Source organism: Poromitra crassiceps (genome assembly GCF_964638095.1).
Source record: "Poromitra crassiceps genome assembly, chromosome: 17".
Classification (NCBI taxonomy): domain Eukaryota; kingdom Metazoa; phylum Chordata; class Actinopteri; order Beryciformes; family Melamphaidae; genus Poromitra; species Poromitra crassiceps.
The window spans coordinates 32,950,670-32,977,762 of NC_139635.1; the positions used below are offsets into that span (position 1 = coordinate 32,950,670).

The 27,093-nt window shown below is 44.0% G+C and overlaps 2 protein-coding genes across 2 annotated transcripts in view; both read right to left on the minus strand.

Annotated features, from left to right (window-relative positions):
- LOC310792079 (uncharacterized protein) overlaps positions 1-3,973 on the minus strand; it is a gene marked incomplete at its 5' end in the record, with an annotated part of 244,501 nt that extends 240,528 nt beyond the window's left edge. The window contains 1 exon segment of the mRNA XM_083653786.1: positions 3,892-3,973. Coding sequence (XP_083509912.1) covers positions 3,892-3,973 — 82 coding nt within the window.
- Positions 3,974-17,382: 13,409 nt separating this feature from the next.
- On the minus strand, positions 17,383-26,950 carry LOC310792086 (vimentin-like). The gene is made up of 9 exons (XM_083653797.1): positions 26,304-26,950; positions 25,723-25,783; positions 23,280-23,375; positions 21,526-21,687; positions 20,051-20,176; positions 19,585-19,805; positions 19,161-19,204; positions 18,528-18,616; positions 17,383-18,228 (listed from the first exon to the last, which is right to left on the minus strand). Exons 1-9 carry the CDS (start codon positions 26,852-26,854, stop codon positions 18,187-18,189), a joined length of 1,392 nt encoding a protein of 463 aa, XP_083509923.1. The 5' UTR covers positions 26,855-26,950; the 3' UTR covers positions 17,383-18,186.
- Between the last annotated feature and the right edge of the window lie 143 nt (positions 26,951-27,093).

The window sequence follows — 27,093 nt, forward strand, 5'->3', positions numbered from 1 at the left end:
GGCTAGTTTTACACATGTGTTAGCATTGCACAAGGTTACTGTGGCTATAGCGTTTGCTAATCATCATCACAGGTGTTTAGCTACTACACGAAGAGATACTATACTACAAATAGTTTACGTTACATTCACCTACCTAACACACTTGTAAATATTAACCAGTATTATGAGGGATTCATACCTGAAAAGGTCGTATTTGAGCGAAAGAAGGGTGGAAACCACTTTCATCATATCGTGTGTGTAAACGCTAACAAGAGAGGAAGCCAGCGAGGTGTCCCGCAAAACCCACTCAAGGCGCCCCCTGCTGGACCCTAGTCTGGGCACCTTTCACCCCGCTGTTTGTCATGGGGGCGTAAACCACGGAACCAGAATGAACACCGGAAGGAAGTGCGCCAAAAAACGTATTTGTTGCCGTTAGCTTGACGTCTCTTTCCTCGATTAATTGTCTGATGCAAAGCTTAAAAGATGTGAGATTGTGAATCCGCAATGTTTCTACAAGAACTTCTTCAAAAACTTCGTTCGGTACGCCCATCTTTTGTTTTGTTGTTTGCCGTTCTGAATGGTTCTGATGCGTTGTGTCTAATTGTCAAGTTAACGTAAAAGTTGCCGCTGTTACCTCCTGTCTAGGGCGGGCTCTAGGCCGGAACCAGGCAGGGTGACAAAATCAATTGTGAACGGAGGCCAGGTTCTTTCTCGCCGAGAAGACCCTGGTGACGCGAGGTTAGCTGGACCCCAAGCTCTCATGCTCCCATGTTCTCAAGTAGGCTATTACAATGTGAAAAAAATCAATGTGAAAAACCAAATGATTTTCTGCTATTTCAGCTCACCCGAATTGCATCTAAATATGAGGAATCAATATGAAAAACAAATGTTATTCTGCTACTTCAGCTGACTCTAATTCCAGCTGTTACACCAGCACCATGGTGAATCCTAGTTTGCCTTGATTCATTTATTTCTGGAAGAAAGGAGTGCCATGTGGATACTGATTGCAATTGCCATTTGTGTGAGATAATTTGATTTTGTTTCTATGTTTCAAGATATTGACACTCATTTCTAGAAAATTTCTGACACGAGTGAAGCTGCATTGGAAAGCTGGCAGAATGTTTCACAAACCCAGCAGTACCAGTACCACCAGCTGAGTTAAACAGGAGTGTCTCAAGCCAGTCAATGAGGAGTCATGCTGCAGAGTAGCTGATTGGCAAAGTGTTGTGCAGACCCAAACCCAGGCCAAGATTACAATGACACTTGCAGGTTCCCATGACAACTGCCATAATTCCTGCCATCAAGGATGTGATGTCATGTTGGGTCAGGATGTTAGAAGTGAGAGGATTAGCAGAGGAAAAGAAAATGTCAATGTTCTGTGGTAGTAAAGGTTCTTTTTGAGGCCGTGCCATGATGTTTGCAGAGACACCTAAGAGGTTATTTGAGGACATTTCTTAGCAATGTTCTCTTTTTCTCCCTCTCTGTTTTCAGATTTCAACCCATCTCCTCCCCAGTTGAACTTGGCCAATTTGCCCTGTCAAGTTGCCCCGACGTTGCCATTGCTCCACCCCCTCCGCCAATCTGGGGAGAGTTGCAGACTAGCACCTGCTTCCTCCGATACATGTGAAGACGCCAGTCACTTCTTTTCACCTGACAGCGAGGTATTTCACTGGCAGGACGTAGCACGTGGGAGGATCACGCTATTCCCTCCAGTTCCCCTCTCCCCCGGACAGGCACCTCAACCAATCAGAGGAGGCACTAGTGCAGCACCCAGGACACATCCTACTACTATTTTTGGAGAGCTGTATCTATGTCCGTCTGTATGTCCGTAGAGTTGCAACGCACACCATAGAGTTCAACAGTGGCCGCCCACTTTTTCGCAGCTCCGGTTCCATCAGAGAATTTCCTTCAATTCAGACATGTGCACAGTCATAGCGCCACCTACTGGCAACACAAAAAGTGGTTTACCTCGAGAACCGTTCATCCAATCGACCTCAAACTTGGGGGGTGTACTGCTGGGAAGCCGACGGAGTGCAGTGCCGAATTTCGGACACGCGTATAGTCATAGCTCCATCTCCTGGTAACATTAAAAGGGGTTTATCTCGAGAACCATTCGTCCAATCGACTTAAAACCTGGCGGGTGAGCTGCTGCAAACCCAATGGAGTGCGGTGCCAAATTTCATGCAATTCAGACATGCACATAGTCATAGCGCCACCTACTGCCAACACAAAACGTGGTTGATCTCGGGAACCGTTCGTACGATCGACTTCAAACTTGGGGCGCGCTGTTGGGAACCCAATGGAGTGCGGATACGCGCATAGTCATAGCATCACCTAACAGAGTGCTATGCTAAATTCCATGCCTCCACCCTAGAAATGAGTGCGTGAAGCGTGCACATTTCTAGTACACTTAATCCAGCTTCCCAGCTGCAGACACGGCCAATTGTGACTCTATGGACACCTGACCAAGCCAGAGGCAATGCGGGTCATGAACCTGCAACCCTCAGGTTGGTAGGTGCCCACTGCCCAGCAATGTTCTCCATTTAATTCCCTTTGTAGGTCCATATCTTGGAGGTCCAATATCATCAACCGTCAAGCCCTAACCCATGAACACTTGTCTCTCCTTATTAAAGTGTTCATATCATCCAGGCAACTTCAATCGTATGAGCAAGAAGAAAGCTTGCATGCTTTGATTCTTGGTACTTCCAATTTGACAATGGTTATGAATAATTTTCCTTTGCAGTATCTGTGAACAGAGTTGTCTTTTATGATTAAAGTAAAAAAAAGATAAGCGTTCTATTTATGGCAGCAGGATCACACTGTCAGTCAGTTGCTCAGCTTCCTACTTTTGGTCATATGGGCCAGGTAGTTAAATTGCAGTCCCTCAATTGGGAGACCAAAGTTCGATTCCCAGGAGGGACACAAAATTAAAAAAAAGTATAGGCTCTTAATCTTGCTTTCAGTACTTCAACTTTTCTGTGGGATTATGGAATTGAACAAGGATAACCCGGAGACAGATTTTGTTTCTTATCATTCCAACTCATTGACTTGTGCCATCCGCATTCTAGTGTGCACAAATAAACTATCATGGCAAAGAACTATCACTCCTCTCAAATGTGAGGACCCAACCCAGTGGCAACTCTTTTATACGGCCCCCACAGCACAGAACAGCTTCACATCACCCTATTTCCAACACTGACTGTTTCAACCCCCAATACCCTCCCTCGTTCCGGCGAGATCTTCCACAAGCGCTGCAACAAAAAAGACTGTTTCAACCCCCAGTCCCTCCCTCGTTCCTGTGAGAGTTTCCACAAGCGCTGCAACAAAAACAAAGCAAGTAGCACAAAAGTTCATCAACACTGGTTGTCAAGACAATGGAATGAATTGTCGGCGACGTCAGCAGCACACAGCTTTAGTGTGAGCCCCCTTGTTTCCATGGTGTAGCAGCATTACAGAGACCAGCGCCAACTTTGGTAGAATGGACTAATGTGACCAGTGGTGCAGAGGCTAAAACGTGTTCTGTGCAATGATGATGTCACTGTGTCCATGCCAACCCTCATCAAGAGGCCTGGGTGGTGCCATTCACGCAAACTTGTCCGACCCTGGACCGACCCACTTCTCGAGGTGGGTCGCCAACCCGGGCTGGGCAACCCGGGTTAACCCTTTCATACCCCCAAATTAACCTGGGAATAACCCTGGTTGTTGGACCCTTGGTGTGATAGCATCAGACACATCTTCAACCTCATTGCCCTCCCTCCCTCCCTCCCTCCCTCCCTGCCTCTCTCTCTCTCACACACACACACACACACACACACACACACACACACACACACACACATTGTCTTTCTGTCACACACTCTCTGGCATCTCGCTCCCATGCCAAACACCCCCCACGACCCGCCAAATTCTTACCTATAGTGATGTTGAAGCCGTCAATGCTGAAGGTGGCACTCCGACCCTTCTTAAATCGCTGCTTCTTGGAGTTTGCTTCCATTGCTCTTGCGCCTTCCACTCACCCCGTGCGCCTTTTAATCTCTTTTTAATACCTTTTGTTCAGTTGCAGTGTCTTCTTCCTGTTTCCACCTCGAGGAACTCCCTCTACTCTGTCTCTCTCTGACTCGACTTGTTAGTCTCAGGGCACGAGGAGAACCGTCAGAGACTCACCAGTTCTTGTGGCAGACTCCGAGCGGGAGAATTTCTCTCAATTCCACATCCACCCCCTTGCATTTGCTGTACACCTTTTCTCTATGTCTCTCGGTCGCTCTCTCTCTCTCTCTCCGTTTCTCACATCTCAACAGGCTCATTCTATATGTCTCTCTGTCGCTCTCTCTCTCTCCGTTTCTCACACCTCAACAGGCTCATTCTCTATGTCTCTCGGTCGCTCTCTCTCTCCGTTTCCCACACCTCAACAGGCTCATTCTCTATGTCTCTCGGTCGCTCTCTCTCTCTCCGTTTCCCACACCTCAACAGGCTCATTCTCTATGTCTCTCGGTCGCTCTCTCTCTCCGTTTCCCACACCTCAACAGGCTCATTCTCTATGTCTCTCGGTCGCTCTCTCTCTCCGTTTCCCACACCTCAACAGGCTCATTCCAGGAGCTAACGGCTCTTGATTTGTTTTTCTTCTTTTACTCGCTCCCACCCCACCCCTCTTTCCCTCTGTCTCTCTCCATGACTTCCCAAGAGGTAGGTGTGTGTGTGTGTGTGTGTGTGTGTGCGTGTGTGTGTGTGTGTGTGTGGTGGGGGGGGGGGCATCTCTAGGGGTCTCGTGAACCTGACTCCTCCTATTATCAAGGAAATAAAGTAAAAGCAATCAGTGCTCACTGCTAGTGATGGTGATTTTTTTTTACGAGACAAGCCTATTCTACCCACTGTCTCACTCACATACACACAAACATACTGTAGGAGCCATTTTGCTTGTTTTATAAAAGAACTACAAGGCGCTTAGTTGGTGGCGCGTGATGAGGCAATCACTGTGCGTCGGATAGCAAGACTGATTTTTGATTTGACACACCTGCGGCTGGCTGGGTTTTGAGATGCCAGACAGATAATGTTTTTCAACCGCAAGTACCAAGTAAACCGCACGCAAACGCTTTAGTATTTTTGTTTGGAACTAAAGTCGCTTTTTGTTGAAGGTTTAAGAAATCCACATCATGTTTTAGATGCATGCATCAAGCCTTATTTTTGTTAATGTAGCTAATAGCATGCACTTCCACACTCATACACCTTGCCAAGACCTATCTACAGACCTTCAATCAAGCCATCTCATCAAGTAAGTGAACCAGAGGATTAGCGTGTTGGAAACAAGTCCGTCTTAAAAATGTCTCCCTGTTGAAAGTCGGAAACAAAAGTTGAAAAACATTATCTGTCTGGCATCTCAAAACCCAACCAGCCGCAGGTGTGTCAAATCAAAAATCAGTCTTGCTATCCGACGCACAGTGATTGCATCATCACGCGCCACCAACTAAGCGCCTTGTAGTTCTTTTATAAAACAAGCAAAATGGCTCCTACACATACAAAAACAGACACATGCCATGGACCCATTGGGCATTGAGAAACATACTGTAGGGACAGAGAGAGAGAGAGTATGTGTACAGAGACGAAACTAGTCCTCAAATCAATGCAGATGCTTTTCATTTGGAGGGAGGTATTTACCTGTGTTATTGCACAAACATGACAAACACAAAGCCTAATTGACGGTGTACATAATCATCTTTCCAAACAAAGGTTGAGCTCACATTTCAGGTTCTAACCACTCTGCATTGTAATGACCGACTCAGTTGATTGAAAATAGAAGAGCCCATTGTAATTGTAATAAAAATGTTCAAGAGCTCGCAAACTGCCATGAACCCCCCGCCCCCTTCTTGTTTTTAATTGATGCTGATTAATTAATAACAATGGAGGTTGAGTAACGCTTTCTCCATTCTTTCGAGTGCTCTCCAGGAAATGTCCACACTTCATCTACAGTATGCTTATTGGAACTACTTTCTCCATAACCATCTCTGCACCTTTGCACACACTCCTTCTCTCTCTCGCTCTCTCTCTCTCACACACACACACACACACACACACACACACACACACACACACACACACACACACACACACTCACACACACACCGGAGCAACAGGCCCCTTTATTAGCACCATCTGACATTTAGCTCTGGCATGTTACAGGTTTCGTGTTCCCCTCTGATTGGGTCGAGGCTGCTCTTCTGAAAGGCTCCCGGCTTGTTTTCAGGGTTTCTCCCATGTAAATGTGCCCAGGAAGACAGGTTTGACATTGACGCTATGACATTTAATTTTCGTTTTTATATTCCATTTAGGCACAAGTCACACTCAGTGCACATATTCATGATATATTTCACCTTTTTTTTCAATGTCAATAGCACATCAGTTGTACTCTCTTGTCCTCTCTTCATTTTATTTATTATTGTTCATTGATCACAGGTGATAATGCTCTGGGCTCTCTCTCTCTCTCGCTCTCTCTCTCCCTCTCTCTCTCTCTCTCTCTGTGTGAGCTTCAATCTTGTTCATATTCAGCCTTTAATCATATGCATGCTGCCTCATCCCCCCTTCAACCTCTGACTCATCATGAGTGTCTCTCTATCTCTCTCTCTCTCCCTCCCTCTCTCTGTGTCTCCCCAAGCCACCTTCATAACAACAGCCGCAATCAATCCTGTAATTTCCTCCAGTATATAGCACATCAGATTTCCTAAGGTCTTGACAGCGTAGACGGGGGATTTAGAAGCACTGTCGGGCCGGGTAAGACCACAGTAAACACTCCTGATGGTGTGTTGCTTTCCAGTGCGCAACAACTCTCAATGGCAACACCTAACTGTACCAACAGAAATATGCATTGTAATAGCAATGCACTAATTAGCACAGCACTCGCAAAATCCACAATTTAATCAATAAACAAATTGATTAATTGATGCAACACAATTGCTGGATCATATGCCATCAAATACATGCATGGGACATCATTTACGGATGACTTCTCCGTAATGGAACAGTTAATAAGAGGAGCGAGGACAAAAGATCACAATCAGGAGATCTATCCAATTACACCAGAATCCACTTGAGTCACAGGGATATGATTCTCTTGTTAGATATGACTCCACATGTAATTTAATTTCCCTGTGAGGTACAGTATGAACACTAGCTATCTGCTGAATGCTCTCCTTGCCCCACTGTCCCCACCCTCCAATTCAAATGCAGCACTTAGAAAAGTCCCTACATTTGCTGTGCAACATGGAGTGGCTGCTCCATGGTGGCTCTCTGCTGGAGAGGCAGTGTAGGCTGTAGTGCAGTGCACTGCTGTGTCAGTGCATAATTACCTCCGCCAACGGAGTTGGCCTGGAGGTCCTGTTTTCGCCCCTGTCTGTCTGTCTGTCTGTTTGTCCTCAGGGTATCTCGAAAAGTTATGAACGGATTTGCACGAAACGCATCGCTTATAGTTTGACATTATGAGTGAGAGCAGAATTAGCCAAAGGGGTTGATTTACAGTATAATAGATGTATATCGTGTTAAAGTTGTGTGAACTGTCACAGTGGGAAAATGAATTTAGTATAAAAGAAAGTAGAGCCTGGAGGATCCGATTATAATGATTGACAAAAGTATCAAACGTACTAAAAGTGGTGACCTGTTTAAAGTTTGAATGGAGTTTCTAGCTTAAAGTAGGAAGGAATAGTTGGAGTTCAAAGAGGGCATGATTTGACCATGAACCGCTGCTTAAAACGACCGACCGGTGTGAGTTATACAGCCGGAAGTATCGCCAAACTGGTTGTTTAAGAACATTCTGATTTGTCCTATATGTTATTGCAGAATGCTACATGATGAATGGTCTATAATGTGGAGGATCTTTTGTGGTTATTTATAGGCACTGACAGCTTCTTCTTTTGTTTTCTTTGCCTACTCAGACTGCTACACTGTTCTCACTTTCTTCCAATTCTGTCATTCGAATCTCTACCCGTCGCCACAGGACACGACGTAAAACCGCACCGTCGGTCACACGGCGTTAATAGCCTCCCCTCAATCACAGCAGTGTGAGCGATAAGTTATTTCCAACATAGTGGGGAAACATTTGACTCAGCTCAGTTTAGTGACCAGAAGCTAAAAGTGGCAATTAAGAGGAGATTGCTGCGGGTCAGTGCCATCTGATCAAGACAAATTGGACAAATCTAATTCACTTTGTTAAGTAACACCTGGCTCCACTGTGCCTTTTTTCATTGTGCAAGCAGTAATTGGGAGCTGCCGATACACGGCACCTTCATTACCTTCAATCTCAAAGAGTCACAAACGCATCACGAGCAAGAGACACAAAAGTGTGCTGCTTAAAGCTGTGGTTCTGATGGTGCAAAGCCTTTCATTCAAACTGCACTAATAGAGCTGCAGCTCGTATAGGGGAGATGTACCGTGTGGCCATACGTCTGTGGCATCCTTTTCAAGATCCATTTCTTTCAAGGGTCATTAGCAGGCCCACGTCACCGTCACTATGGCAACGGCGAGAGCGTTCAGACACTTTGTGAAGATTGCATACGGTTCGCTGTGGACGGCAAGGGGTTAAATGCCAAGCAGCACTCATTATGCTGTGATGTTTACAGTGTGCTAGACGCAGTTATTTTCAGCATCTATTATCTACACCTACAAATGTACAGTCTGTACTCTCTGCTACAGTATATTGCAATAGAGACAGAAATCATTGATCTTTGGCAGGCCTCAGCAACAGATCCAGATATCTCAAGTGTCAAGTATATATGTATTAAAAAAAAAGGATCAAAGCTTTGAGACCAAAACTTTCCATTTTCACACATAGCTTTCTGTCATATAGACACTAATGATATGCTTTGGGAAAACTGTAGTTGAGACACATGCTTACAAATGCACAGTTTAATAATATACAATATTATAATACAATTAATAGCACAAAGAATTGCAGTATATACTGTATATGGCACTTTCTGAGGGATATTTGCAGATTCGAATGTATCCTTCAGGTAGTGATTTCCCCCCCTTAATGGGGGGGAAACCAGCTCCAGTGGTCTTGTGCTTTGAGTGTCCGCCCTGAGACTGGGAGGCCGTGAGTTCGATCCCCGCCGAGTCATACCAAATACTATAAAATGGGACCCATTGCCTCCCTGCTTGGCACTCAGCATCAAAGGGTTGGAATTGGGCGGTTAATCACCAAATGATTCCCGAGCGCAGCAGTGCTGCTGCTCACCGCTCCTGCAGGGGATGGGTCAAATGCGGAGAACAAATTTCACACACTCAGGTGTGTGACAATCGTTGGGACTTTACCTTTACTTTACCTATATCTGTTTGTATTTTGAACCACACCTGTGTTCATTTCTTGTCAACACTACAGTGCATCGGTAGCACAAAAACACACCTGCTTGCTATTAACATCCACTGAGGGTGTCACTGTCAACCTTTGATCTGGCCATCAAACACCGGCACAGGTGGTGACCAACACACACTCTACTTGCAAAGATACGGGAGGTGAAGAACTTTGGGTACCAGAAATAGCCGTTTGCTATTTGTTAAGAATTCCATGTCTATCAGTAGCAGTAGCTAGTGCATATATTTATATTCAAGCTTTGTCTTGGACTAATTCGATTTGTATAGAACATCACTGGAACAAGTGTCCAAAAATATATAGGCGTATTACCTTTCTCATGTACAGGCTGACAGATGGAGATTTGACTGGGTGTTTATTGTGTGATCCGTCCCAACAGCATTGGGACATTATGATTGTGTGATCCATCCCAGTAGCACATCACGATCAAGACAACAAGGACTCAATCAGAGTGGAAAAACAAGCTCATTAAAAGGTCTCCCCGAGACTATGGAAAGGCTCTGAACTGTCTGTCCCAGCACCGCTGTTACCACAGTGACACGGCCGTGTAATTAAGAGACACACAGGGAGCCGGGGAGCTTGCCTTTTTCCCCTGCTAAATACTCATTAGAGACACCTTTAAGGCTAATGTTAGCCTGTGTTGCTAACGAGGAGGTGAGCTGACAAAACAGTGCTCCATGAACTGTCATGTCAACAAACATCCTGAACAAAGGGGATGGAGGGGAGGGGATGTCTCGGTTGGGCTATGCTGCACACGGTAAGCTAATGACTATTTCAACAGCATGGTGCTTGATCAAAGAGGCAAAACCAGTCAGATGAGTGTGTAGGGTCAGCGGAGCAGACGAGCTTAGACTGTTTTGACTAGAAGCGAGCATCTTTCACACCCAGACGCTCTGCTTTCCGACAGACCAAGGAGTTAATCACTGTTATTTGGACTGGGTCAGAAAAACACAGCAACCCTGCCCTTTTCATGAAATACATCCCACAAATAGGGTGGGAAGTCTGTGCAAATTATAGCACGCTGGTCATTGAGGGCACACCGCATTGGAACGACTCCTACGCCAGCACCAGAATATTCACCATGGGGGATGATTATACAAAAAAAATCTGGTAATTCAGTAAATCATGACTTGTGCCCATCAAAAGGAAGAAAGTTGACAGTAATATCCGTCAGCCTCTATTAAAGTAATATAAGCTCTACCAAATCTGCTTCCAGTGAAGACACAGAGTCTGTGCGATTTCTTCCTGCAAGATCGATGGTCTGATGAGACCTTTCCCCTCAATAATGTGTCATACTGTAGCCTTGAACACAACCTCTGCTGTGCCTGTGCTATCATTCAAATGAATGAGATGACCTAAATTGGCTGTTTGGAGTGATTTTCGATATAATAAATGCTGAAAAATAAGTGTACTGCAGTATGTTCTCTATAATTTCATCTAGTGATAAAAATTTGAGGTTACAGCATGACAAAAAAGAAATTTGCCCCCCGGCAACAATCTGGGTTTCTCATGCGGCCCCCCAGGAAAAGATAATTGCTCACCCTTGCTCTATAATCTGTTAAACATCTATTAAACAGTTGAATTATTGAATGTCAACTAATAACCTGTTGAAATGTTACAAATACTCTCTCTAGGTTGGATTAACCAAAATACAGTGTTACCTTGACTCATTTTGACCATAGGAGTGTGACTCCAGCATCTTGTACACCAGGAAACCCTTTGAAGATGACCCAGTTCCTGTGCCAGGAACACAATCAACGCCAGGGTGATTGCAGCTCTTCAACATCACTGTCATTACAGAATCTCTTCAGTGGCCTATATTTACACCGGACTCATATTTTCAAGATAACACGACAAACTCCCATAAAGCTGCTGCTACACTATCCATCCCTTGTGGTCAGTCAAAAAAGAGCCATAGCAGAATTGAATGTGATTCATCCATCTTAAACATGGGGATTTATGATATATCGGCAAAAATATCGATATGGGCCGATGTTAGTCATTTTTTTATATATCGGTGTTAGTCCAGTGAGCAAATTAACAGCAATGTTAATCGGCCAAAGATTTCATATTGAGAGGAAACAATGTGGTAAATCTATGATTTATGAGCTTTTCCAAATGTTTTGCAAATAAAGACGTTACTTTTTCAAAATCCAGTGTGCTTTTAATTATGTAGCCTACAAAATGTAATTATCGTCTAAACTTGTTTTTATACAGGTCATATCGACATCGGTAAATATCGGTTATGGGCCATAAGAGCAACGTAAATATCGGTTCAAAAAGTTTCATATCGGTGCATCCCTAAATATATGGGGGCGAGGGGGATTTCAGTGGAACTTCTTGAACTTGGGAGAGTGGTCTGCCTTGGCATGGCAGAGCTCAAATCAGAGCCATATAAAGTGTCTTAACAAATGGTAGATAGCTGGTCTCTCTCACCACTCAGCTGCAGTGCAATCTCTTCACTTCATACAGTAACTTCTTCTAGACCTAATAGAGTGACGCCAAGGAGTTGGTTCCCTCGTCTGGAGGTCAATGGGTTTTTTGTATGGGGACTTTGGTTAGATGTTTGAAATCAGGTTAACAAAAGCTTATGAAACTGTGACTTTTGTGTTCAGCAAGATACTCTTCCGAAATTAACACCACTTTTAGGATTTTGGAAGCATTTTCTGAAAATCAAGATTTGTTCACATTCATGCTTCAAAAATCTTAAAAAGTGGTGTTCGTTTGTATAAGACTATCTTGCTGAACACAAAGGTTGTTAGTGTCGTTCACTTTTGTTAACCACAGACCTTGGCCCCGTTCCAATACCCATACTTCCATACTATTTAGTAGGCAAAAAAAGATTTAGTATGTCCCAATACATAGTATGTCAGATGCAGTATGCCAAGAGTACCAGGATGTTGTACTACATCAGCTCCTATTTCAGAGTATGCATCGATGCATGCTGCTTCAGCCAAACTTCCCCACAATCCTTTGCGCAGCAGGAAGTTCTTCTTCTTCTAATGTTTTATGGCGGTTGGCAAACAACTTTTTGTGCATTACCGCCACCTACTGGAGTTACGTCGCACTGACTGAGCTGCGTGTTCATGAATGAGATAATTAACTTTAAGAAAGCCTTGACATAGGTTAAAACCAAACAAGCATGGTGTGTACCAAAACATGCATATCTTGATTCCTGTTTAGATCTCTGACTTAATGTTTTTGCTTTATTTATTTTATTTTGTTTATTTGATTGTCTGTTCCAATTTTGTAAATGTTTAGTCTGAATTTTTTGTATAATGTACTGTTTGTTACTGCCAGACTTTGTTTATTGAATAAAAAAAAAAAAAAAAAAAACTCAAATGCGGCGCTGCAGACGTCGGCGGAAGTGAGCAAGAGGTCGGAGTTCAGGAAGCTCACGTGACGACAGATGTAGTGTGTCCCAATAGTATGCATTTTGCATGCATGCTGCACACTACAATCCATACTTTGTGAGGGCAGCGGCAGTACATACTACAAGAAAGAAGTACAAGTATGGGTATTGGAACAGGGCCCTTGTTTCAGGCATCTAACCAAAATCCCCATGCAAAAATCCCATTGACCTCCAGATGAGGGCACCAAGCACGATGCTAACTTCCGGTTTGGCCGACAAAAATACATCCTCCCTGCGGTGCTCTATTGAGGAATAACAGGGAGTGGGACGCTGACGTCAGAGCCAATGAAACCTCTACACCTGGGACAGTGTGACATTACGCAGACCCGCTTTGTGTGAAGCAGTGGGAGACTCCTCGCCTCACTGGGGAGCGGGGAGGAAACTCAACATGAGTCCTCACTGTCACACGGTCATGGAAACGCCACAGGTGGTATTTTAGGAGCTAGGCAGGGACTGATCTTTTCCACTGGGACACACATGCAAGGGAGTTGGAGATATACAGCCGGCAGTGATGGAGAAGGAGAACTGGATGGAATAGAGGGGGCATAGAGTAAGAAAAAGGATGAAATGTTCACAAGACATTATATGAATTTGATGAGTAAATATGCAAGATGGTTGAAGTGAATTGCCACAGAAACTAGGCTACACTAGGCTAGCTTGGACAGCCTGACACAGACCTGATGACGGGTATTACTGCAAACAGAATCATTAAACTGTAGTGCAAGGTATCTCTTATAGAAAAGAAAACCACAACCCTTCGTTCATAATGAATAAAAAATGAATAGGACTCTTGTTATTTTCTCTTGAATGTGAGTGTTTCTTAGTTCAGGCAGGGGGACACTTTTACTCGACATCAAACAGATACTTTGGTGTGGAGATATGTTGCATTGAGGCTGGTCTTCAAAGAGCTCAGCATTCACTGAATAGGCTATCTTTCTTTTTTACAGCATATTCACAATATTCCTCTGATGCGACGAGTCTCTCTCAACTAAATTAACTAAACACAGAAATGTGCAGTGCATCTAACAGGAGAGGTGTATTCAGGCTACAGGTGGCTGCCAAGGTCCCAAAGTCGAGAAAGCTAGGATGTGGCTTTTGCTTTTCATATCTTATTCTGTTAAAGAAGAACTCTTACTTGTGGTGTGATGAGTCAGTCCAATATGTGCCAGTGCAAGATAGACACACTGACAGGCCAGCTATATCCGTAAACATATTTTAGCATTAATTCAAAACTTTCAACATGACTTCCAACCAAAGACACAAATCAGTTTTCATTAAGACGCAGTGGCCTAAAGTAACATTTTGAATGCAGGACTTTTACTTGTAACAGAGTAGCTACTTTCTATGGTGGTATTTCTACTTTTACTTGAACTTCACCGAAAAACAATAGCCTACTGATTTGAGCCTATTTTGCACATGATCTCACATAGGCCGCCTATCCGAAAACTGTAGGCCAGGCATGTCCAAAGTCCGGCCCGGGGGCCAGATGGGGCCCTTTGACCGATCTTAAATGGCCCTTGCTTGCTTGTCTCTCAAAATATTAATCAAATCAAGCAAGTTCAAGTTCAAAATTTTTCGGTTCACCTAATGATGACAGCACTACATACAGTTTGTAGACAAGCACCAAGTAGGAACAACACAGGCAGAACTAATGTTTTCAGATGGTAAACAAAATCCTTAGAGTACAATTGTGTTGTATGTGATTTTCCTTTTTATTTTTTATAATCCATAGGATGCGAGAAGCAGCTGGCAAGCCCTGGTAATTTTACATGATCTAATCTGGCCCCCGTTCAAAAAAGTTTGGACACCCCTGCTGTAGTAGGCTAAACATTTTTGTTGTGGACCAGTGATGTTATTCGTGCATGACTGGGGGGAAAGAAAAGAAAAGAAAAGAAAAGAGTAAATCTGTATTCAGCAAATGAAAATGGAGGGTAGTGAGCTCTGTGCAGGACGTACCGCTCAGTGGACGCTCGGGAGAAGTGAGTTTGGCTCGGTCCTCTCCATCCTGTGCGTTCAGCACCTCGGACAGCGACTGGCGCGTACTCTGCCGTCCGGGTGGGCTGGGAGCGACGTTAAAGCGTGCGCTTTTCCTCTTGGCCCGGTCCCGGTCCGATTCTGGCCCCGGAGCGGACTGGCTCCTCTCCGGGTCAGGCTCCTCCCGCTCCACCGGCTCTGAGCCCACCTTCACCAGCGCGTTCCGAGTCCTGGTCAAGGCGGAGGTCACAGAGCCCATCACCACGAGGTTCAAAGCCTATAAGCCGCTGGCAATGTGTTTGGAATTATCCTTCATTTTAGGCTAAATTTGTAGAAATGTGGCTCCAGTTTCGTACCAATCACCTCAGGTAACACACTACCCTCTTCTGTAATTCACACACTGCAGCTTTCGAAAATAGCCGAAACTTCATTTTGAGCTAAATTAATTAACAGGTTAGATATCAAGACGTGGGCGGAAGCGGAATAGTTTGAGCGAATCATGTCTGCATCTCCCTCGATTTCTGTTTCCTACAAGAGACGTCACATCATGGAGAAAGTTGCTCTCTTGACAAAACAGATGTCTCTCTCGGGGTAGGCCAGCGAAAACAAGCGAGACTAATTACCTGGCAAGTATCCCGGATTATTAATGATCAGAAATGCAAGGAGGGCATTGAATGATGGGAATAAACGTATATGTGAAATCATCTTCCCCGTATTTATATTTTTTAAAGTGCAGCTGTGTCGGGAATATTTTGAGGGAGCGATAAACATGGTATAATGAGATTGGGGAAATTAAAATGTGAAGTAAATGTGTGAATGGGATTGTCCAGTGGCGTCTTCAACCACCAACAGATGGCAGTCAAAGACAGCATGTTTCTCCGTGAATTCAGAGGAATTTCTCCTTTCTTGTGTAAACCATGTTTGCATAATCCTCCTCTATGGATATTCTGATGAAAACCAGCTTCTTACTTTTATTACAGTATAGCCTATCAGTGTCACATTAGATTTCATTATTTTGAGCATATTAGACAACATTTTGATATCACTTTCGATAACATCAAGAAATTGTAATCATTTCAATTTTGGGTCGAATATTGTTGGGGTTTTCTTCCTGCAGGGATGTAGATAGATCCACCAAATTAGGCCTAACTCAAGTGAAGCAGTCTAATGATGACTGGTCAGAAACTGGAAGATCAGCCTAGAGCAGTGGTTCTCAACAGGGGCCCATAACCCAGAGCCTCTACACAGGGCCACCGTGTGTCTTGCCTGGGACAAACTGATCCCTTAGGGCAGTAGGCCATGCAGGGGTACGTGTAGGCTACCCCATAGCGCTACTTGAACAGCTTGCTGGGGGTGCTTGGAAAGACTGTCTGACTGTGTCTTAATGGTCAAACTTGTATACAGTAGTGACAAGGCATTACACAGGAAGTCGAATGGTTAAATAAGATTTCTTTATGTAGGGGAGAGCAGGGCATGTGGTCACACTGTTCACTCATTGCTGTATTTCTCACTAGTGCCTTACTACTGAGAAACAATATTTTTCGGGAACACTTTATAATAACTGTACGTACGCTACGAAAGACTAAATAGGCTACTTATTCAATATACTGATGCGGACATTCCTTTCTTTACTTTGAGTCTCTTTTAGTCCAACACCAGTTTTTTCAACTGGTGGGGGGATGTGTGGAGATGTTACAGTGGCTTAGGGCCCCATCCCCCCATCCCCAAGTTTATGGACAATTAGAGGGTTATTGTGATTTAATTGAGTGTACCTGCACTGCATCCAAGCCAGGGGGCCTGTCATGTCATAATCCGCCTATGACCATACAGTATCAAAGCATGAGAGGGAGGTGAGCCCCGTACCGGTGGTATCCATACTACAAATTGAGAACGACTGGCCTAGAGATTCTATAGGCTGGTTAACTTTTAAGGGCAGCAGATTACCACATAGTGACATGGGAGATTGTTCTATATAGGCTACAGTCAGAGAACCGGGTTCAAGCCCCCATAGACAATCCTGCTGAAGTGTCTTTGAGCAAGTCACTGATCACATCTGCTCCAGTCAATGTTCTGTGGCTGAACCTCTGACCTCCTAAATGAAAGAGAATTCCACATGGATTAATAAAGTAATGTTACTGTCATTGTCATTATTAGCCTATACTTGATGGACATGCAGTTACGCAAGCACACTGCTTAATCACATTCTGTAATATTTTCCCTGTGTCAACTAAATCGGTCTAAATAACAGAAATCATTATCTCTACTGCAAAAAAAAAAAAAAAAAATCTATCCTATTAAGCCCAATAAATCTTGTTTTCATTATCTTGTTTCTTCAACCATGAAAAATATCACCACCCCTGCCAGTGGGATTAGATCATCTGTTTAGTCCAATTTCATTGATTCATCAATTTGATTAAAAAAAAATCACGTTTCAGCAATTAGATGTGTTAAAGACTGGATACAAAATTAAAATACTTGCAAAGGTAAATACAGTGAATGTACCACTTAAGCGATTTAAATTCTGCTTACAACTGAAAAATGGTTTTCGCATATGGTCGTTCTTTGCCTTAAAGTATTACTCCTAGTCCACAATGTTGACTTACTGTCTTAGGGTTTATTGCTGCTGACAGGCAACTGTGACATCTTGTAGCATACAGATTTATTGGGAGTGTGCAAGCTGTATCAATCAAAAATACTATTTTGGTTACAAAGAAAGATTTTTATAGACCTCAATAAGGATTTCCATGTTGTGGTGATTTCATAATTCTGCCTAAACAAATGTGACAAAGGATAATACTTTCAGCAGAAGATGAAGCAAAATACATTCAGTCTCAACCATGACTCAACTAATACACTTAGAGGATCATCACATAATAAAGGCACTTTTTGAAGCAGTTTGAGTAAGACTTTATAATAACTGTGCACTATTAAGCATTAGTTAAGTATTAGTAAATACTTAATTCATCATTTATAAAGCATTGTTCATAAATACTACTAAGCATTAGGAAGTAATTCATAAACACAGTTATACATCTTATTCCTGATTAATAAGCTGATATAATGTATTTAACGATTGTATTGAATCTCATTTATAAATGCTTTGTAAGGCATAGATAGCCCTCACTTTAGATGAGGTCACACAAAATACTTAACTAACAACTACAAACTACTTTAATTACATGGGGCGTGCATAGGGGGTTATAGATTAGATTAGTAGATCACAATCAGGAATAAAACATTTATAACTTGTTTATTAATTACTTACTAATGCTTAGTCATTTATGAACAATGCTTTATAAATGATGAATTAAGTATTAATAAGTATTAATACTTAACTAATGCTTAATAGTGTGCAGTTATTATAAAGTGTTACCGCAGTTTGTTTTGTATTTGTCGGTTGGTGTGCTTGCTTATTGCCCCACGGAAATGCATTTCTGTTGCAGGTCGTTTGGCAAAGATGAAGAGATCAGTCCGAGTCCTCGTGGTTCTGCGTTGACTCGTTGATCACCTGAACAAGATGTAGGGGTGAGAGCTTATGTGATGAGCAGTCCTCTGTATTTAGGCTCAGACATTTTTAGATGATTGCTCCATTGATTGAAAACGACTTCAGGTTCAGTGGCGCCAGCAGAATTCTATTTCACTGTACGCACAAGCACAAGTACAAGCACAAGCACAAGCACAAGCACCTCAGTGGTGCAGCAGCAGTGCAGGAATGGTTCCGCACAGGGAAAAACATCAGTGTCAATTAGTGACGATTAGTGCATACAGGATGACGGCTGCCGGCGCCACTGTTCAAGTTTATTCTACCTCGCCATCCCTGGTGTCAATGGTCTTGATGAGGACCTTCTTGGTCATTGTGCTTTCAAATTGAGGAGGCCTGGATTCCATCATTGCATCTATGGTCATAAGTGAGAGGGAACAACAATGTACTGTATTAACTGAAGATTGTTGATATGCTAACATAACAACCATAGACATAAATAATATGGACCTATCTATCCCATTCAATTTAGTTTTCCTGGCGGAGTTCAAATGGTGGGTGTCACCATCTTAATTTCTCGTCAGCAGAGTGGGAGGGAATGGGTTGAGTCCTTCCGCACCTCACGTGAGATGGTAGTTTCCCAGAGCCGCAGCTCCGCCTGCTATTGGTCCGTGATCGGCAAGCTGCGTGGTCACTGGACAGGCGATCTGTCAATCACCCCCTTTTCTATCATCTATTTTACTCCAAACGGGTGAGTTATATAAAAATTGACCCCCCCCCCCAACCCTAACCCTAACCCTTACAAAGTCGGGCATTTTAACATGGGCCGAATGCCTACTGCCCCCAACACCTAGTGGCCATTGAAGGAACTACAGCTTTTCAATTCACTTCCGCATCCTCAGAGGGAAGGGGGTGGGCTTGCCCACTGTTAAAAACACAAAAACAGAAAACAATCGTACCTCTCAGGTTCAGAGATGAGAAGTTTGGCAGTGGGGTAGAGATTCTGCAAATGGAAGAGAATGTTAAACTATTAAAAAAAATCATCCTGGCCACAAAAATGTTTAATATCTGCATATTTGTGTAATTTATTACCACACGAAAGCCATCCTACCACTTGTTCTTTACTTCAGCAGGAGAGGGGATTTGACATAGCGGGTTCACATTATTGTTGTCACAGTAAGAGGTTATAAGTCTATTTTGGTGGATTTCATTGTTTTGACTTAACACTTTATAGTACTTTAAGGGTAGGGAAAGTCTCAAGACCTTTAATCCCATGAAACCAATATAATCCTATTATTCAATGTAAAAAATAATTAATCTTATTATTAGAAAATGCCACTGGGTTAGAGGGTTTCAGCAGTGATAAACAAAGTGTGTTCTCACCTGCTCTCCTCTCCTTCCAGCAGCTTCCTGTAGGTGGCGATCTCGATGTCCAGGGCCATCTTGACATTGAGGAGGTCCTGGTACTCACGGAGGTGGCGGGCCATCTCGTCCTTCATGTTGTGAATGTCCTCCTCCAGACGTACAATGCTGTCCTGGTAACCGGACGTCTCCACGGAGAAGTTATCCTCTATGTCTCTCATCTGGCGCTCCAAGGACTCATTCTTGGATGGCAGCCAAGAGGGGACAAAATGTGATAAAAAAAAGAAAGGAAAAAAAGTTATTTTTGCTCTGTGATCTGTGAAAATCAATTCTCACTGGAGTCATATGAGTAGACAGCTAAAAATGGTCTTTGACTGTTTTCTGTGCTCCATTAGCCTCTTTCCTACTAGGGATGCGTGATAAAGCATCATTAAACTCGCATCAGCACCTTTCATACTCCAGCGTCGGTGTAAAGTTGCATACTCACAGTTCCTTTGAGGGCATCCACTTCACAGGTGAGTGCCTGAACCTGGCGTCTATAATCATTGGCCTCCTGCTTGGTCACTCTCAAGGCCTCATTATTCCGGGCAGCGGCCTCAGTGAGATCAGCAAACTGGCAATCAGTGAGGGACAGATAGAGAGAGAGGGAGGGAGAGAGGAGGAGGGAGAGACAGAGAGAGAAAGGGAGGGAGAGACAGAGAGATGGAGAGAGAGGGTGAAATTCATCAGCCACTCAATAAACGATGAGTCAGAGGTTGAAGGGAGGGGGAGGCAGCAGTGTAAATTATTAAAAGGCTGAATATGGACAAGATTGAAGCTTGTGTCCCCACTGAGCAAACTCTGACCAAACTCCACACTAAAGTTAGGTAGATTAGAATAGGTTTAAGGAAAATCCTGCAGGATGTGAAATATTGGCTGCTGATTTGAATTGAATTATATTTCAAATATATGTGCTTGCTGTCTTCATTGCTGTCTTGCTTCAGAAAATGTCATTCAAGCATGGATCATTCATTCAAAGTATTTTTTTTGTTTTTCATTTCATTTCAACCATATTTTTCTAATTTCTTTTTGCCAGACCCGGAACGGGCCGGCCAAGAAACGTCTCAGGGGCTTACTGACTGACTCCCCATCGTTGAAACACGCCAGTGTGAGTGTTGAGCAGCAGGCTGGAGCTCTGCAGCGGGATGCTATTGGCGGCAGCAGAAACAGCATAGATATAGGCAGGACCAGATTGATTGAAGAGAGAGTGACGCCAATGGAGACTCACGTAGCTATAGTGTGTACGGAGAATAGTTCCAGGAATTACGTTACGTTACGAATTGCATCAAATAAAGCTGATAATACACACATTTGATTCTTAACATCTCACCATTTCAAAGTACATCACAAACGGTCCATTCTGCTGCAAGTCTACCGCGCTGCTTAATCCAGAGCCTTACTTCCGGGAACTATTGTCAGGTAAAAAAAAAATCCGTTGGAGTGAAAGGAGATTACTCTTATATCTCTATGGCTCTGGGCAGGACATAGAGTTTGGAGGAGTTTCATTTGACCGTTGAAAGGTCTGGGACGAGGGGACTGGAGTGCCTCCGAGTCCCGAGCGGAGAGGGAGACACAGCAGGCCGCTAAAGAATTGATTTTACCGGACAAATCTGAAACGTACCGGTCACGTTTCAATAACAGTCTATGTTACAAACACACTATAATGTAAATACAGCGCTGTGGACTGTATGCTTGCTGGTTGGCTCACTGCGCCCAGCCCGTGTGCAGAGAGGTGCTTCCTGGCCGAGGGAGAGGGCTGCCGTCTCAAGGGCTAACTGACTGACTGACTCCCCTTTGTTGAAACATGCATGCGTGAGTGTTGAGCAGCAGCGGCAGCAGTCCGGGTCTGCCTTAACTAGGCTTCCCTAGTCTTGTCTTATAGTCTTAAGCCTAATAGATAGCGTCTTTGTAGTAGAGCCTTACCTTGGACTTGTACCAGTCATCAGACTCTTGCATGTTTTTGGAGGCCAGGTTCTCGTACTGCAGGCGGACGTCCCTCAGAGCGGCCGTCAGGTCAGGCTTGGCCACGTCCATGTCCACCTGCACATGCTGTTCCTGGACCTGGCTCTGCAGCTCCAGCATCTCCTGCAAGGGAACACACACAACTGGTATGTGGGGCAACTCTGGATCAAAATGGATTTGCAAATACTTTTCATTCTTGTTTAAACCTACTTAAGTGCCAGTTGGGTGAGGATTTGCAATAAAGGATGATATGGGTACCAGAATATTTAGACACAGTCACAGGAAAGTATTTTAAAATCCATTTACTTGTCTGTAACTTGACAGTTTCAAAATTGTTGTGATGCTAAGCCCCACCCATCTGGTAAGTTAAAACAAACACTATGAAATATTTGCAACCACTATTTGACCATATTTTAATGTCAATGTGGGTGTGGGTATTTAATTCACTGTGCAATGCACATGCAGTGCTTCTGCAGTAGACTGTGTCACCTTCAAAGACAAGGATGCTCACCTCATCATGCAGCTTCTTACCTCATCATACAGCTTACATAATCATGCAGCGTCTTACCTCATCATACAGCTTACATAATCATGCAGCTTCTTACCTCATCATACAGCTTACATAATCATGCAGCGTCTTACCTCATCATACAGCTTACATAATCATGCAGCGTCTTACCTCATCATACAGCTTACCTCATCATGCAGCTTCTTACCTCATCATACAGCTTACATCATTATGCAGCTTCTTACCTCATCATACAGCTTACATAATCATGCAGCGTCTTACCTCATCATACAGCTTACCTCATCATGCAGCTTCTTACCTCATCATACAGCTTACATCATTATGCAGCGTCTTACCTCATCATACAGCTTACATAATCATGCAGCGTCTTACCTCATCATACAGCTTACATACTCATGCAGCGTCTTACCTCATCATACAGCTTACCTCATCATGCAGCTTCTTACCTCATCATACAGCTTACATCATTATGCAGCTTCTTACCTCATCATACAGCTTACATAATCATGCAGCGTCTTACCTCATCATACAGCTTACATCATTATGCAGCTTCTTACCTCATCATACAGCTTGCCTCATCATGCAGCTTCTTACCTCATCATACAGCTTACATCATTATGCAGCTTCTTACCTCATCATACAGCTTACATAATCATGCAGCGTCTTACCTCATCATACAGCTTACATAATCATGCAGCGTCTTACCTCATCATACAGCTTACCTCATCATGCAGCTTCTTACCTCATCATACAGCTTACATCATTATGCAGCTTCTTACCTCATCATACAGCTTACATCATTATGCAGCTTCTTACCTCATCATACAGCTTACATAATCATGCAGCGTCTTACCTCATCATACAGCTTACATAATCATGCAGCGTCTTACCTCATCATGCAGCTTCTTACCTCATCATACAGCTTACATCATTATGCAGCTTCTTACCTCATCATACAGCTTACATCATTATGCAGCTTCTTACCTCATGCAGCTTCTTACCTCATCATACAGCGTCTTACCTCATCATGCAGCTTCTTACCTCATCATGCAGCTTACATCATTATGCAGCTTCTTACCTCATCATACAGCTTACATCATTATGCAGCTTCTTACCTCATCATGCAGCTTACCTCATCATGCAGCTTCTTACCTCATCATACAGCTTACATCATCATGCAGCTTACCTCATCATGCAGCTTCTTGATGAAGTTGATTTCGTCCTGGAGTGACTCGACCTTCCGTTCCAGGTCCAGTCTGGCAAGTGCAGCATTATCCACGTCCTGTGCCATGAGACTGACTCTTAATAGGATGACTTGTGAAGGTGATGTGCGTGTGCAATGACACACAAACAGTCAAACACTCGCACAGAGGCCCCGACACACACTCAAACACACACACACCCACACTCAAACACACACACAACCATGCACACACACACAAGGACCGACTGTGAGTGCGGCAAGGTCATGAACACATGCATCCAATATAAACCAATTGTAGACACATGACAAGTGTCAGAGTCAACAGAGGACGGGGTATTTTCTCCTGATTCTGTATGCTGCCTACAATGCAGCATCTTTCAGGCCACACTGCCTCCTACTGGCAGATCAGCAGGACAGGCTCTTCTAAATAGTGCCTAAGGATACTTCAAGTTCAAACAAGTAAATTAAACTGTATTGTCTGCCTGTCTCTCCTTCTTTTTAGGCAAAATTCTCAGCAAAATCTGGGTGATCATTGACATCCCCGTTGTAATTAATTTGATTAAAAAAAGAAGGAAATAGAATGACTAGAACCACAAGGAATGCATTCAAGAGAGAGGCTACGTTATCCCATTAACTATTACTGACTATTACCCAACTTTTTTTTAACCCAAATCTCTAACAGTTCTTCAACAGAAATTGATTTTGTTTTTATACTGGAAGCTGTTAGTGTATGTTACTGCCTGTGTTTTGTTGTGTTTAATTAGATAATTGTGTGTTGTCTGTTTAGCTCTACTGCAGTGAGAGGCAAGAGGATGATACCGTTTCTTTCTACTCTATCGTATTCTATTCTACTCACACGCTGGCACGACAACAGTGAGCTTTGTGGGGGCGTTGGCTGGCTGGCTGGTAATTGAGGTATCAGCAAACGAAGCAGCTTTGCCCTGCTCTAATGCCAAAAACAAAGTGGGCTATTCAGCAGAGTTTCCCACAGGGGCCCGGGGGCGGGTCTGTCTGCCTGACTGCTGTCCAGCCTGCTGTCTCTGTGCCACTGTGGCCACAGGGACTTCTTTCCTGCTACTCATATACAAGGTCGCGCTGCATCACTCACTCCATGCCCTGAAAAGAGCCTATCTGGAAAATTGAATTTAACTGCAGCTGACACCCATCCACAACTATTAGCGTAGCATTGTCAGTTCAAAAGGGGTGGATTTATCTGTTTTGAACACACTGAGGATTCACCATCATTTTAAAATGTGCCTTGCCTGGGTCCAGACCTTCAAATTCGCCCAACGCGTTGGCTGCTTCTGCTCTGGCATCGTGACATGCAACAGCTGAACAGCTTCAGTTGAACAAAAAAAACACTTGTCCAATGAGCGCCGATCAGCGTCAATAAACAGTGCAACGGCTGAGACTAACGCCGTTGTCAAGTGCGTCGGACCGCCTATTTAACAATGGCAACTGAGATAGACGCTGCTATCTAGGCTGTTTTAAATCGATTAAAAGTACCAGTTAATTCAAAGGGGAGATGTTTTTTTGGTCTCTAGTGATTGGTTAATTGAATTCCCCTGGGGGATTTCCCCAATGCCAATCAGTTCGAGTGGAGACAATGTCAGGCTGAAGAAGGAAATGGCGTGTAACGAGTTAACAATTCAGTCTGATGATATCAGGCTAAACTCTGCCATGAATCTCAATTGTAAGGAACGATCTCTGACAGAACCAGAACGAGGGAGATTTTAGGCTGTTGAGTCCAAAATGAGACAGGCAGATCACATGGTGTGGCTTGTCTTCTCGCTCTGATAACCACATTGGACCCACACTGTCGTGCTAGCGTCCAGCTCATTCAGTGTCTCCTCTCATTGCAAGCCTCATTTAACTCAACAGACACAACTTGGCCTTTTGTACCGGGTTCGGGTCAGTTCTGCTCTGGCGCTGTTTTGGATCCTGGCTTGAATCTGCTGTTGTGGCATCAGAAGGGTGCATTCCATTCTTCTCAGCTCATGGGCAATAATTAGATAGAGGACACCTCGGAGAGGACGGGACAGTTACGGCCATTTGAAGTGTGGGTCTTGGAGACAACTCAAAGTTAATCTAATTTAAAGTTCATCTAATTTTTGTGAGGCCACCACCCACCAGTCATCATCAATTTGGAGGTTTTTTCTCCCCCGTATTTAAGTAGGAATAGTTTGAGAGGGTTCTATACTGTACAGACACACTCACACCTGGGAGCATTGCCTCCTGTTGACTTCTAGGGATTGGGGTGCAAAGGTCCAGATTGAAAAATGAGAGAATGGCGAGTCCTGACAGTCCCTGATTAGATCCTCTTCCACTCTGTCAGTCATCCTATCTATTACTGTAAAAGGAGTTTCACCTTCCACTGTCAATGTGAAGTAGGCATAATAACACTGTCCTATAAGGTCAATCATACCTGTCTGAAGCTCTGCATGGTTGCCTCAGCCTCCTCCCGCTGGCCGATCTCATCTTGCAACCTGCAATGACAGAAGAATAAAAATACAGCCAAGCATTTTAGCCGCCACTTGGGACTTCTCCACTTTAAGATCTGGCAGGGCCTCTCTCTCTCTCTCTCTCTCTCTCTCCCCCCAGCTCTGTCTGTCTGCCCTTCCTGTCTCATTCAAACCTTTCAGTGGAAAAGAAAAAAGAAACTTAAATGTGATGCGATGAACTCAAAATGCTAAATAATAATAAAATATTTCTGGTTTCCAGGGACTTTAATTCAAAAGTGCCTGAGATAAAAATAGATACTGTGCAATTTCAGATTACACAGTGTCTTTTTTTTTTTTTTACTAAATTAGAAACTGAAGAACTGTTAGGCTACAGTAGCCTAGGCTATAATAGGTTTATACATATATTTATCATGCATGCATGCATGCATTCGTTGATAATATTTAATCTAACAGACACAGCAAAAGAAAAATACTGTTGCAAGACTTCCTGTAATAACATTGTTGCACAGATTGGCACCGCGGTCCCGCATTGATATACAGTTACTTCTCTCTCAGCCTGTCGATGTCGTCAGCCAGGTTATCCCGGTGCACCTCCACCCGGGCTTTGTCGCTGGTGAGCTGGTCCACCTGGCGTCGCAGCTCCCGCAGCTCGTCCTGGTACAGGTCCCCGACGCGGGACGTGCCTTTGCCCCGCAGCTGCTCGAGCTCCGCGGCGAGGATCTTGTTCTGCTGCTCCAGGAAGCGCACCTTGTCGATGTAGTTAGCGAAGCGGTCGTTGAGGGACTGCATCTGCACTTTCTCGTTGGTGCGGTTGGCTTTGAACTCGGTGTTGATGGCGTCGGACAGGGAGAAGTCCAATAAGTTCTCGGACGCCAGGCGAGGCATGGCGGCGCCGCTTCGGACCCGCTGGGCTTTGGATGCGTACAAGCTCGGGGCGGAGGAGAGGCCGAAGGAGACCCGGGAGGAGCGCACCGGGCTAGAGAACTGGCGGCTGGAGTAGGCGGACCTGGCCGTGCTGCTGGCCCTCTCTCCGCCACCGCCGAACATTTTTTTGTAGGAAGACTGAGGAGTTGATCTGTAGTAATTATACGTCATGTCGGATGTTGGGTCTGTTCACATGCAGGCAGCTTTAGATGAATGTTGCTTTCCTCTGAGCTGATGCTCGCTCTCTTGTCCCACACAGCATCGACGAAGTACACCCCCGACCAAGAATGCGTTCACTGAACCACTAGTTATTTATAGTCTCCACTCTCCTCTTTATGCAAATGACATAACGGGAGCTTGAGTGACACCTTGAGGATCCTATCATATACGCACAGATCTAGGACCAACCT

What these genes read in the sequence shown, in the direction of transcription:
- LOC310792086 (XM_083653797.1), bottom strand. Translation starts at nt 26,854, where the DNA reads ATGACGTATAATTACTACAGATCAACTCCTCAGTCTTCCTACAAAAAA. An exon ending in ATCGACAGGCTGAGAGAGAA is followed by an intron (nt 25,784 to 26,303) that starts GTAACTGTATAT and finishes CTGTCATTGCAG; the next exon opens with GTTGCAAGATGAGATCGGCC. An exon ending in TTGACACCAGGGATGGCGAG is followed by an intron (nt 18,229 to 18,527) that starts GTAGAATAAACT and finishes CATCTTGTTCAG; the next exon opens with GTGATCAACGAGTCAACGCA.